The 13,023-nt window shown below is 38.8% G+C and overlaps 1 protein-coding gene across 2 annotated transcripts in view; it reads left to right on the forward strand.

Annotated features, from left to right (window-relative positions):
• Positions 1 to 13,023, forward strand: part of rpn2 (ribophorin II) — a 73,522-nt gene that overhangs the window by 45,071 nt on the left and 15,428 nt on the right. For both annotated transcript variants that reach the window (XM_072242137.1, XM_072242147.1), the window contains exons 14-16: positions 212 to 307; positions 2,532 to 2,607; positions 6,273 to 6,402. In XM_072242137.1, the coding sequence (XP_072098238.1) occupies positions 212 to 307; positions 2,532 to 2,607; positions 6,273 to 6,402 (302 nt within the window). The remainder of the gene's footprint in view (positions 1 to 211; positions 308 to 2,531; positions 2,608 to 6,272; positions 6,403 to 13,023) is intronic.

Raw genomic sequence — 13,023 nt, forward strand, 5'->3', positions numbered from 1 at the left:
TCTGGCTCCTTCCTTATTAATCATAACTATGAATGTTAGGGAAGGAGAGACTTTTGAGGTATTTAGTCGACATTTACTTTTTTTTGATACAGTAGTACAGTTCAAGACTTGAATTAGGATCAGTAATCATACTTAATTTAATTTTGATTTATACTCTTACATAATTTAGCTGCAACATGGTAAATGATCTTTTAACACCGTTGTTTTGCAGCATCTCTTTCGAGAACCTGAAAAGAAACCACCGATTGCCGTCTCCAATACTTTCACTGCCCTTGTTTTAGCACCCCTTCTGTTACTTATCATTCTGGTAAGCAGACATTTTATTAGTTTTTTTATGATGCTGTGAATGACTGGAATTTTGATTACAACAGTGCTATTCAATGTAATCTTTTCTCGTATTGCTAAAGGTTAATTACAGCTCTGATTATATTGTGAACAATATTTGTATACTATGTGAAGTTCTGGTACTAAGGAAAATACATTTGGCAACTTGAAGCATAGCTTCCTTTTTATATTTTCATTGTTTCCATATTTTATCTGGCTGGTCCAAGGAAACACTAAGAAGTAGAGATGACATTAATGTTGGCAACTAGAATTCTAAGTAAGGCATGGATTCACACGGGTATCACATCTAAGCCTTTTCATATTTTTACCAAGCATCTAGAAGTGCACTTATTGCCTTGTACCTTCCAGAATAATGATCAGATATTATTGATGGATCTACTTTACTTTGGAACCTTGATGTTTGTAAAACAAAACCACAAAAATAAAAGTAATTATGTAGCACTAATTGGGCCGGCTGATGGTGTAGTGGCATCAGCAATGCACCTCGAGGCGGACGGTCCTGGGTTAGAATCTGGTCAAGTCCGAACCTGGTAATAGCAGTATCTGCGTGGAAGAAAGGCTTGGCAATCTACTTCTGTATCTTGCCACAAAAACCCTATGGACAAGTTCATAGGGTCACCATGAGTCGATGATGACTTGACAGCATTCAGCAACAATAGCAATTATGATGAGGGGCAGGAACAGTGATGCCAAACCTTACAAATCAGCTGCTTCCTCTTCTTCATCTCTCTCAGAGGGGAAAAAAAGGAGAAATGTCAAGTCACAACAAAAGTAAGGCTGGCTTTCTAAAGTGAAGCATTCAAATACTTTGAAATTAGTTTCAAATAACTTCTTGAAATGTCATTGTATTCTGCAAATAAGGGCCCAGTAAATGGGGTCCACAATGTCCTCTGTAAAAATTGGTTTTTTTATTATCTAAACTTCATGACCATTAAAGTTGTCTTCCAAAAGCCATTTATTGAACAACCATGATGTATTGTGAATTATTCTTTTCAGTGTGATATGTGGTAGAGTAGGGTAAATGCAGTTTTCAATATCTTGATATATATACTCTATCAAAATGGCAAAAGAATGACTGGTGACTGTCAAAGGTTTTCTTATTGGAGCAAGAATGCTGTACAATAACTTACTGGCTGTTCTGTTTGTACCTTTTTTGACTGCTTACTTTATATATAAATTTTCAATTGGGAAACTAATATGCATATTAAATGGCTGGCATAGTTGGAAATTTTGCAAATTCGATTAATTGTCATAATTTCACATTTCTCTAGGAGAACACTTCAGGGCCAATTAATAACTTCAAATTGAACAGCATGAAAGCTGGTTAATAATGGGGTTTGTGAACTGCTCTTCTGAGGCATATAAAAAAAAGAGGTTAAAATGATTGCATATACAGTTGATAGAAAAGGGACACTCTAAATCCGAAGTGCTGTGGATAAATCAATGAAAGGACAAGTGTCTAGATCTTAGGTTATTTTTGTGTTTCATGCTACAGTTGTAGACTAATGTATTGAGATCAGGTAGGACTTGGTAATGTAATGTGAGTATAATTTTTAAACAAATCATGCACTACAAAGTATTTTTCTGAGACGATGCAGACAAAGGTCATGAGCAAAGATTGACACCAGAATTAAATTAAAGTAGCAATGAAATGACTGCCAGCCATTAATCTGCGCTGATAAATCTTTAAAATGTTGTCCTAATGGATCTTCGAAATGCTCAAATGACATCATTAACGCTACAAGAGAGCAGTATTGAATTATTTACTGAGTTCTACAAAAATGTCAATTACTGTTTAGTGAAAGAGTCCAAGAGGTCCAACTGTCTTAATGATCAGGTTGTCATTTTGATGCTATTGATAGCACTTCTTTCTAGTGTTGTATTTCTAAATAAGTTGTCCACATTAAGAGTGAGCTTCGGTTTAATTGTCTTGCAACACTGGGAATCATGGAGAAATCTCCCTTAGTTATTTTTAAATCTCACTTTGAAGTTGGCATTGATCGAGGTGAACAGGTGAACTTAATAGACTTTTCTTGCCCTTTTATTCATTTCTTAAGTTAGAATGATCCTGTTAGAGAAATATTATGCTTACAAAAAGATGTAATGTAAATCTTTAAATGTTGACCTTGTGTTTTATAGAAATATTGATTTTAGCTTTGTTTCATTAAAATTCTTTTCTCTTCCAGTGGATCAAATTGGGTGTCAACATCTCTAATTTTACCTTTTCACCAAGTACTATTATCTTCCATTTGGGTCATGCTGGTAAGTTTTCACTTCTTGAGAAACTAATAATTTTTAAATATTATACAGTGTGTTTAAATTCAGTACATGATTGTGCATTTACTTAAAAATCATATTATTAAACTAGTTATTTGGTCTTGTCATCCTTATTTGCAGTGTTGAAAATATCATCTTTCCCTTTACACCCTGTGTCACACCCATGGCTTGCAATTTTAGTTTATTTCTGAAATTACCCATTGTGTTCCTGTAAATTTAGTCAAAGTGCTTTCTAGAAAGCATTTTAATTGCGATTTGTTTTCTAAAAAAAAGTTCATTTCCACTATGAGAATAATTCAGATAAAAATTGCATCAGTCATGACAATTTTTGCAAAGCACAACTTTTTTGTACAGTATGCAAAGAAACTTATCCTAAAACCCAATTATTAATTACAATGTAGTGTTCCGATGAATCAGTCACTTAGTTTTGAATAGGTTTCTGCTCTACCATTTTCACAACTTTATTTGTTTTTACTTATTGGTGTTATTCATTTTGATTGCATGACCCAGCCTAGATTGTACATAGTTATATCCAGCAACCAAAGGAGTGAATCAAAATTATGGAACTCTATATTTGATACTGGCAGATCTACGTTTGGTTAACTAAGGAAACTCATGGGGGATTTCATTATGCAGGTAGATTGGGGAAAATCAGGTTGGCGCTGGATCGCAGGAAAGGGAATTGCACAATAGCTATGAGAGGCTTTTTAAAGCAGCTTGTGGTTGAACTACTTAGGGAAAATTCTGGATTGGGTGTTATGTAATGAACTAGATTTGATTAGGGAGCTTAAGGTAAAGAAGCCCTTAAGAGGCAGTGATCGTATTTTGAATTCACTTTGCAGTGAGAGAGAGAAGATAAAGTCAGATGTATCTGTATTATAGTGGAGTAAAGGGAATTACAGAGGCATGAAAGAGGAGCTGGTCAAAGTTGATTGGAAGGGGGCATTAGCAGGGATGGCAGCAGGACAACAATGGCTAGAGTTTCTGGGAGCAGTTCTGAAGGTGCAGGATAGATACATCCCAAAGATGAAGAAGTATTCTAAAGGGAGGATTGGCAACTGTAGCTAACAAAGGAAGTCGAAGATCACATAAAAGCAAAAGAGAGGGCATATAATATAGCAAAAGTTAGTGGGAACTTTCAAAATTGTGAAACTTTTTTTTAAAAAAAAAAGTACAAGAAAACTAAAAGAACCATAAGGAAAGAAAAGATGAAAAGAATAAAGGTGTGGCCACTGAAGGATAAAGAAGACAACATGTGCCTGGAGGCGGAGGAGGTTGGGGAGGTCCTAAATGAATACTTTGCTTCAGTATTCACAAGAGAAAAGGACCTTGATCAGGGTAAGGTTGAAATAGAACAGACCTGTGTGCTGGACAATGTGAAGATTAAGGAAGAAGTGTTGGATCTTCTTAAAAACATTAAGACTGATAAGTCCCCAGGGCCAGACGATATATACCCCAGGTTGCTGTGGGAAGTGAGAGAAGAGATAGCTGGAGCAGTGGCTATGATTTTTGAATCCTCTGGCTGCAGGGGAGGTACCAGAGGATTGGAGAATAGCAAATGTAGTTCCCTTGTTTAATAAAAGGTAACGGAGAATCCTGGGAATTATAGACCGGTGAGTCTTACGTCGGTGGTATGCAAACTATTGGAAAGAATTCTTAAAGATGGGATCTACAAGCATTTGGAGAAGTACAGTCTACTCAAGGATAGTCAACATGGCTTTGTGAAGGGAAGGTCGTGCCTCACGAACCTAATTGAGTTTTTTGAGGAGGTAACAAAAGAAATTGATGTGGGTAGGGCGGTAGATGTGGTCTGCATGGATTTTAGCAAGGCATTTAACAAGGTCCCCCACGAGAAACTCATCCAGAAAGTCATGAGGCATGGGATCAGTGGAACCTTGGCTGTTTGGATAAAAAATTTAGCTTGCAGGAAGAAAGCGGAGGGTGGTAGTGGAAGGGAAGTATTCTGCCTGGAGGTCAGTGACTAGTGGAGTGCTGCAAGTATCTGTCCTGGGACCCCTGCTCTTTGTGATTTTTATCAGTGACCTGGATAGAAGAGGCAGAAGGATAGGTGAGTATGTTTGCGGATGACATAAAGATTGGAGGAGTTGTGGATGAAGCTGTAGGTTGTCGAAGGTTACAAGAGGATATAGACAGGATGCAGAGTTGAGCAGAAAAGTGGCAGATGGAGTTCAATCCGGATAAGTGTGAGGTGATACATCGTGGAAGGGCAAACCAGAAGGCTGAGTACAGGGTTAATGGTCAGTTACGTAAGAGGGTGGAGGAACAGAGGGACCTTGGGGTTCAAATCCATACATCCCTCAAGGTCGCTGCACAGGATAGTTAAGGATAGTTATGAAGGCCTATGGGATGCCAGGCTTCATTAACAGGGGAGTTGAGTTCAAGAGTAGAGAAGTCATGTTGCAACTCTACAAATCTCTGGTGAGACCACACTTAGAGTATTGTGTTCAGTTCTGGTCACTTCATTATAGGAAGGATATGGAAGCTATGGAGAGGGTGCAGAGGAGATTTACCAGGATGCTGCTTGGATTGGAAAACAAGTCTTATGAGGCAAGGTTAGCAGAGCTGAGACTTTTCTCTTTGGAGCGTAGAAGGATGAGAGGGGACTTGATAGAGGTCTACAAGATTAAGAGTCATAGATAGGGTGGATAGCCAGTACCTGTTTCCCAGGGCACGAGTAGCAAACACCAGAGGGCATATGTACAAAGTTAAGGGAGGGAAGTTTAGGGGAGACATCAGGGGTAAGTTTTTTTCACAGAGGGTTGTGGGTGCCTGGAATGACTTGCCAGGGATGGTGGTGGAGGCTAAAACATTAGGGGTATTTAAGAGCCTCTTGGGCAGGCATATGGATGAAAGAAAAATAGAGGGTTACAGGGTAGTGTGGGTTTAGTACTTTTTTTAAGGAATATATGGGTCGGCACAACATCAAGGGCCGAAGGGCCTGTACTGTGCTGTGGTGTTCTTGTGTTCTAGTGACTAGAATTTCAAAGCAAGGATGTAATGCTGAGGCTTTATAAGGCATTGGTCAGATTACACTTAGAGTATTATAAGCAGTTTATAGATGTTTGTGGCATTGAAGAGGGTCCCATGGAGGTTCACGGTAATGATTCCCGGAATGAAAGGGCTAACGTAAGATGAGCAGTTGATTGTTCTGGGCCTGTACTCACTGGAGTTTAGAAGAATGCGGGGTGGATCTCTTTGAAACCTATCAAATATGGAAAGGCCTAGGTAGAGTGGATGTGCAGAGGATATATCCTATAGTGGGGGAGGCTAGGACCAGAGGACAGGGCCTCAGAATGGAGCGATGTCCATTTATAACAGAGATGAGGAGGAATTTCTTTAACCAGAGGATGGTGAATATGTGGAATTCATTGCCATAAGTGCCTGTGGTGACCAAGTCATTGAGTATATTTAAAGTGGAGGTTGATAGGTTTTTGATTAGTCAATGCATCAAACTATGGGGAAAAAGGCAGGAGAATTTGGTTAAGAGGGATAGTAAATCAGCCATGGCAGAGCAGACCCAGTGGCCCAGTTCTCCTATGTCTTTATCGTCTTGTGGTCTAGTAGTCTATCAATGTAGGGCTACCATTTTTAGCCAGTCTAATGCTGCTCCTTGTCCTGCTTAATTCCAGGTATGTTGGGACTGATGTATGTATACTGGACTCAGCTGAATATGTTCCAGACTCTGCAGTATCTTGCTGTGCTTGGCAGCATCACATTCTTTGCTGGGAACAGAATGTTAGCTCAAAAGGCTGTGAAGCGGTAAGAAATTCTCATTCTGCTCAACTGTGCTATGAAGCTTTGTAACTGTATCTTTGTTCCAAATGTTTGTTTATTTTGTCACTGCAGCCAGTCCAGTTCTTTGAATATCTGGTTCTCCTTTTAACCTAAATTTATGGAGCTTCCATCATAATAGAATCGAGATAATGCTCCTGACTTAAATGTTATGACTGATAAAACCAGACGGCAGGGATTCCATTGTGCTTGGAGTTGCCTCCTAATTATTTAACAGTAATTAAAAACATAGAATTTGGATAACTGCACAGTTGTAATTTTGTACGTCAAAATGAATTTATCTTAAGAATGTTATAGTCACCAAAAGTAGACCATTTGTAATCTGAAAACAAGGATTTAGTGTTTTTCTTGGTATTGCCAAGAGAAAGTTCCAATTATTAAACAGCTTCAATGCGTTTAAAGCACATCAGGTTTTTGATGTGCAGAGCATTCCTACCCATCATCAAAAGCAGCGGTCCCCAACTACTGGGCCGCGAGGAAACAATATGATTTGGCGATGGGAGTCAGCTGCACCTTTCCTCGTTCCCTGTCACGCCCACTGTTGAGCCATTACGCACGCGAGGTCATTACACACTCATCATGCTTTTCAGCACGGGAAGGAGATCAAATCCTCGAGCTTGCAAATGACAGCGGGCTGAAAAGTATGTTTGACGTAACATCTCTGCCGGCATTCTGGATCAAAGTCAAGGCTAAAAATCCTGAGATAGCGACAAAAGCACTGAAAACGTTGCTTCCATTTCCAACATATCTCTGCAATGAATGCAACGAAAACTAAATTGCAGAATAGACTGGACATAAGGAACCCCCTTCGAGTATCGCTGTCTCCCGTCACCCTTCGATAGGACCGTCTTGTTGCAGGAAAACAAGCCCAGGGCTCCCACTGATTCAGCAATATTGGTGTGTTTCAATGATTTTATATGTTCATACGGGGAAGATATGCGCTGCATGTTTAATATCCAAACATTACTTAAAATGTTATGATATTGACTTACTTATATAACCATATAACAATTACAGCACAGAAACAGGCCATCTCAGCCCTTCTAGTCCGTGCCGAACTCTACTCTCACCTCATCCCACCGACCTGCACTCAACCCATAACCTTCCATTCCTTTCCTGTCCATATACCTATCCAATTTTTCTTTAAATGATAATATCGAACCTGCCTCTACCACTTCTACTGGAAGTTCGTTCAACACTTACTTCAAGCTCTCCTGTCCTCCCCTGATAATTGACTTATCACTATATTTATGCGAGGAAAATATGTGCTGTGCGTTTAATATTAAATTCGTTAGATAAACCCTTTCAGAAATGAAATTGAGTGTATTAGCTAATTATCACCTATATTCTGGTCGTGATTAACACCTCCCCACCCCCCGAACAGAATCGCCAAAAACAAATTGTAGAAAAAAACATACACGCATGCGCAAGTTACGCATGCACACTAGTGCCCGCGCAAGACTTCATGGTCATTGTAGTCTTTCTCAGGGTAAACCCAGTGCATTTGACTGCTATTCTTGTCCGTTGGCAACCCTACCACCACTCCCCCCCCCCCCCCCCCCCAACCGTCGGCCGGTCCGCAGTGCAAAAATGGTTGGGGACCCCTGATCAAAAGGTTAAAGTTCAGTGCTTCTGTTCCTTCTTCCTAAAATACTGTTTTTAAAATGCAGCACTATCTCCATGATAAAAATTGGATCAACTACATCTATATAAAGGCAATTCTAAGTTTTATCGAAGCTTGAAAATAATTGACCCAACATGTGAGGCAAGCAAAAATAAGGTGACCCAGCAGTACCGACAATGTGCAGGAGGTCAGGCAGCATTTATGGATTGGGATCCAAGTCATCCTGGGTTGCAAGAAATATCTACAGCCATTTTAGCTTGAACAACCATATTATCCATATACTGGAAGAGATTGGCTTGTCACAGAAGGTTTGAGGCACCATAAACAGCAGTGCTGTCACAAAACCAGGGTTCACTTTGCAAAAAAAAAAATTTGTCTGTCTGAAATAGAGCTCTAAAGGCAGAAAAACGGGCATATTTGAAATTGACTTTAAAATTTGTCATTTAAATCTGGATACTTTCGTGCTGTCTGGATTATAGTTTGGTTGCAGTATTTAAACACAACCAATGTCTAATTTTGTAATGCTGATGCATTAATTTTAAAATAGAAATTGTAAAGAAACATATTTGCCTTAAAGCTATTTGCCATTATTGTTTGAGGCTCTGAATATATTTACATGTGTTTCTATCTCTTATATAGGGTAGGTATCCAGTGGTGAAAATTTTATAGGATTAAATTCATTGTTCATTTACTTTCTTTTGTTCAGCAACTCTTACCTTTGAAATGAAAGTGTCTTCTTTTGCTGGGAGTCTAATGTAAAATGTTAACAATTATTATGGCCACTGTGCAAATTAAGAGGGAAGAAATTCTAATGACAAAATATATCACTAGTTTTTGTTTTGACTTATTAATTAAGTTGACTATTATTACAAAGAAAGGAAGAAATAGTATATTGTGTGGTAGTGGCATTCCTAACCAAAATAAACGCTTTTTAACTCACCCAACATCTACTGAAGGTAACTTTCAAATGCTGCATAGAATCACACTTGGTAAATTGTTGGAGAAACCTTTTTTTTTGTCTGTTGGGATGGACATTTCTATACATGGAATTAGAATTTTGCGGCTGCTCAACATACCCTTAATTTGTATGATGATTATTGAGAAGTTGGAAATACAGTGGATTCTGGTTAATTAGGCCATCACTTAATTGGGGCATCCAGTTATTTGGTACAATTCTTAACAAAAACGAATTGAGAATTGACAGGATTCCCTTCATTTATTTTGGACATGGTGCCACTTAATTGGGGCAGGAGACTGTTGCTGAGCAGTTTCTAACTAGCGTTAGTCGCATGCACTTGCGTGGCCATTAGACACTACACTCTGCTTCGAATGAACAGTTTTTAAATAGTGTTTGTTGTGAGTTTTCAAAATTCAGTTTTTTTTTGTCAGTAAATGTTGGCAAGAAATGAGCAGTGAGATGAGTCAGAATTGTTTTGCTCACTACGGTTTCAAGCATCCAGGCATGGTGATGCAGAAATGGCCAGGAGTGAGAAAGAAACAAGTTCACTACCTGACGAAGAGTCTCGACCTGAAACGTCGACTGCACCTCTTCCTACTGATGCTGCCTGGCCTGCTGCGTTCACCAGCAACTTTGATGTGTGTTGCTTCACTACTTTTAACTATTTCCATGAAACTTTGGCTTATTGGATCAGTTGCTGAATCGGGCCAAAATGTACTGTTCCTGATGTGTCCCAGTTAACCAGAATCCACAGTATATTTAAAAATGCACGAAGATGGTGCATGCTGAGTTTATTTTCAGGTATTGATATTTGGTAAGATTTTTTAATCATTATAGAACTGAGACAAAGTGAAGAACATGTTTCCCTGCACAATTCAATAGACAGACTTAGAGCTCAGGTGTTCAGTATATAGTATACCCCACATAGTACATTCAAAATAAATGGCACTTAAATATTTGACATATCACTTTAATGTAATCAGCTTTGGAAATCGGATACATTAGTATATGGTTTCAACTATTCTCTGTATTAACTTTAAAGTTTTCTTTCTGCTTGTCATATTGGTCACGTATGCAGTCATTGGTTTCAGCAATTATGGTCTTATGGTAGGTTTCCTTGATACCAGCCTTCTTCCCCCAAAGTGACGCATTTTTAAAAGTTGTTCACATAATGTTTTACCTTTGGTCAATCATCCCTGTGCTCTGTGCTCATACAACCGAATGAAGTGGGTTTTTGTGCCATTTATGGTATTTCAAGTGACATTTCAGCAGTGATCATGCAAGTGCAGCTTGGTTTCTGTTTACAAAACTACTAGCCAAGTGTTCCCTTAAAGGTATAATTCAAAGCCCTGGATAATGGTATTGTGCTATGGTTAACTCATTATTTAGAACTTTACTAAGTATAGTTCGAGTAAAATGCTTCAGTTAGGTTAATCCATACTACTTGAATTTGAAAGCATCTCATCTTTTTTATAAATTTTAACTTAATTAAACCATTGCTCTTAGAAATACAAAAGTCTAAAATCAACAATGACTTAAGAAATTCTATAGATGCTGGAAATCTTGAGCAGCATACATAAAATGCTGGAGGAACCCACTCAGGCAGCATTTGTGGAGGGGAATAAATAGTTGATATTTTTGGCCAAGATAGGAAAGAAAAGGGGCAGGACCCAGAATAGGATGGGAGGGAAAGGAATTCAATCGGGCAGATAACAGGTGAGACCAGATTTGGGGGTGGGGTGGGTGGGTGCAAGGGCAAGATGCTGTAGAAGGAGAGAACGGTGGACCATGGAAGAAAGAGAAGGAGGATGGGAATCAGAAAAGGTGAGAGGGAAACCAAAATGGGGAATAGAAAAGGAGGGAGTGGGGAGAAATTACTGGAAGGTAAAGAAATCGATGTTCATGTCATCAGGTTGAAGGCTACCCAGATGGAACACAAGGTGTTGCTCCTCCAACCTGAGCTTGGCCTCATTGTGACAGTAAAAGAGACCATGGGCAGAATGAGAAGTCAAATTGAAATGGGTAGCCACCACACTAACAAGTTCAGGGAGTGTCATTGGAGCCATGGTGAAATTTGCAGAAGGTCTCTCAAGGAAGAAATAGAATTGTAAACATGGTGCCAGGAAAACATTGTTTCCTTTATGGGGGTGTGAGTTGAAAAGGGTTTTCCAATGGGCTACAGAGAGGAGGGCCCAGTAGTTGACAGTACAAGTTGTAAGGGACAGGACAGGTGGGAATGGTATGGCAATGAAGGTATTTTCAACACAGTTGATGTATTTCTTTTACTCATCAACACAGTTTATATTTTGGCGATCAGAAGCAAGAGATAAATAGAAAGGAATTCTGTGTCATAGAAGCAGCATTCATGTGGGAAACCAGTGTTATGACACTGGAAGCTTGACTCGGTCAAAAAGTAATTCATTTTTTGGGTCTTGTTGATGGCAAGGTACTTCAGTTTGAAAGGCTTGTCATTTGTTATTAAGCTTAAGCATGTGTTGGAAACTCTGTACAATAATGTCTCAGCTTGTACTTTGTCTACCTAATCCACGAATATGACTTAAATAGAAACTCAGATACAGTGTTCATTGCTCATAAGTAATGAACACTGTATTTGAATTTCTCTTCAATAATCACATCTGTACTTGCAAAAGCACCTCGGAATAATGAGATTGCTATGCTTTAGTAGTTTCAAAAATATTTCCAGTGTGTTTGCTTTGAATCTTCAATAATAGTTTTACAACCCTCTGAAGATTCTGACTGAGGGAAAGTATATCTCAAAATCTTAATACGTGGATTAGTAATTAACTTGGGCATTTATTTATGATGCACAGAACATTGTTCATCCTATCGTATTTATTTAATTTTTCAAATTTGCTTTGTCTGTGTCTCTGCCTCCCTTTTAACAAACTAAAAGGTTCATTTATTATCAAAGTATACAATCCTGAAATATTACTTACCGTCTTGAAGATTATGATGTGTGAGAGATATGTTGTCCACTTGCAACCCTTGACAGTGTTGCTATGCTCTCAATCATAGCCAACCACAGTTAACTACCTGTTATCTAAAGATGAGTAGTCAATAGACAACTCACTATTGCAAGCTGTGATATCAACATTACCCTAAAATTAGCACAAAGGATCACACTACCATCCACCTTGTTCCATATGAGTCAAGGTGACAATGTACAAGGGGTGATTGATAAATTCGTGTCCTACGGTAAGAGGAGTCAATTTTAGAAAACTTAGCACATTTATTTTACAACTTAGTCCCCTCCTACATGTACACACTTAGTCCAGCAGTCGTGGAGCGTACGGATCCCTTCTTTGTAGAAGTGGTCCAGAGCAAGGGTGATTGATAAGTTAATGGCCTAAGGTAGAAAGAGATAAGTTATTAACTTCAAACTTTCTGCATTATCACTCAGAGTTGAACTGCACATGCATGTAACAAGAACTGCTTGGACCTCCAGGTGGTCCACAGCAGTGGTGATTGATAGGTTCGTGGCCTAAGGTAGACGGAGATGAGTTATACAGCTCTCGTTACATGCACATGTAGTTCAACTCTTTGAGTGATTATGCAGAAAGTTTGAAGTTAATAACTCATATCCTTCTAACTTAGGCCACAAACTTATCAATCACCCCTGCTGTGGACCACTTCTGCAGGTCCAAGACGTCAACTTCTACAAAGAAGGGATTCCCATGCTTCACGACCGCTGGACTAAGTGTGTAAATGTAGGAAAAGTAAATGTGCTAGGTTTTCTAAAATTGACTCCTACCTTAGAACACGAACTTATTAATCACCCCTTATATAGTCTAACTAATTGGAGTTTGTGTGTTTGACCAACCAAATAGCACAAAAGGAGGCTATTTTCATGTGCACATCCGTAATGGCAGGTTCAATGCCCTATCCATCTACAATCTCTCATCTGTTCCTCTCCTGTCACTTTGGAAGTTACTATTGAATTTCCTTCTGCCTGTTTTCCAGATTGTAACTTTTCTATGTGGGGCTT

This window comes from Mobula birostris, chromosome 2, assembly GCF_030028105.1.
Source record: "Mobula birostris isolate sMobBir1 chromosome 2, sMobBir1.hap1, whole genome shotgun sequence".
NCBI lineage: Eukaryota > Metazoa > Chordata > Chondrichthyes > Myliobatiformes > Myliobatidae > Mobula > Mobula birostris.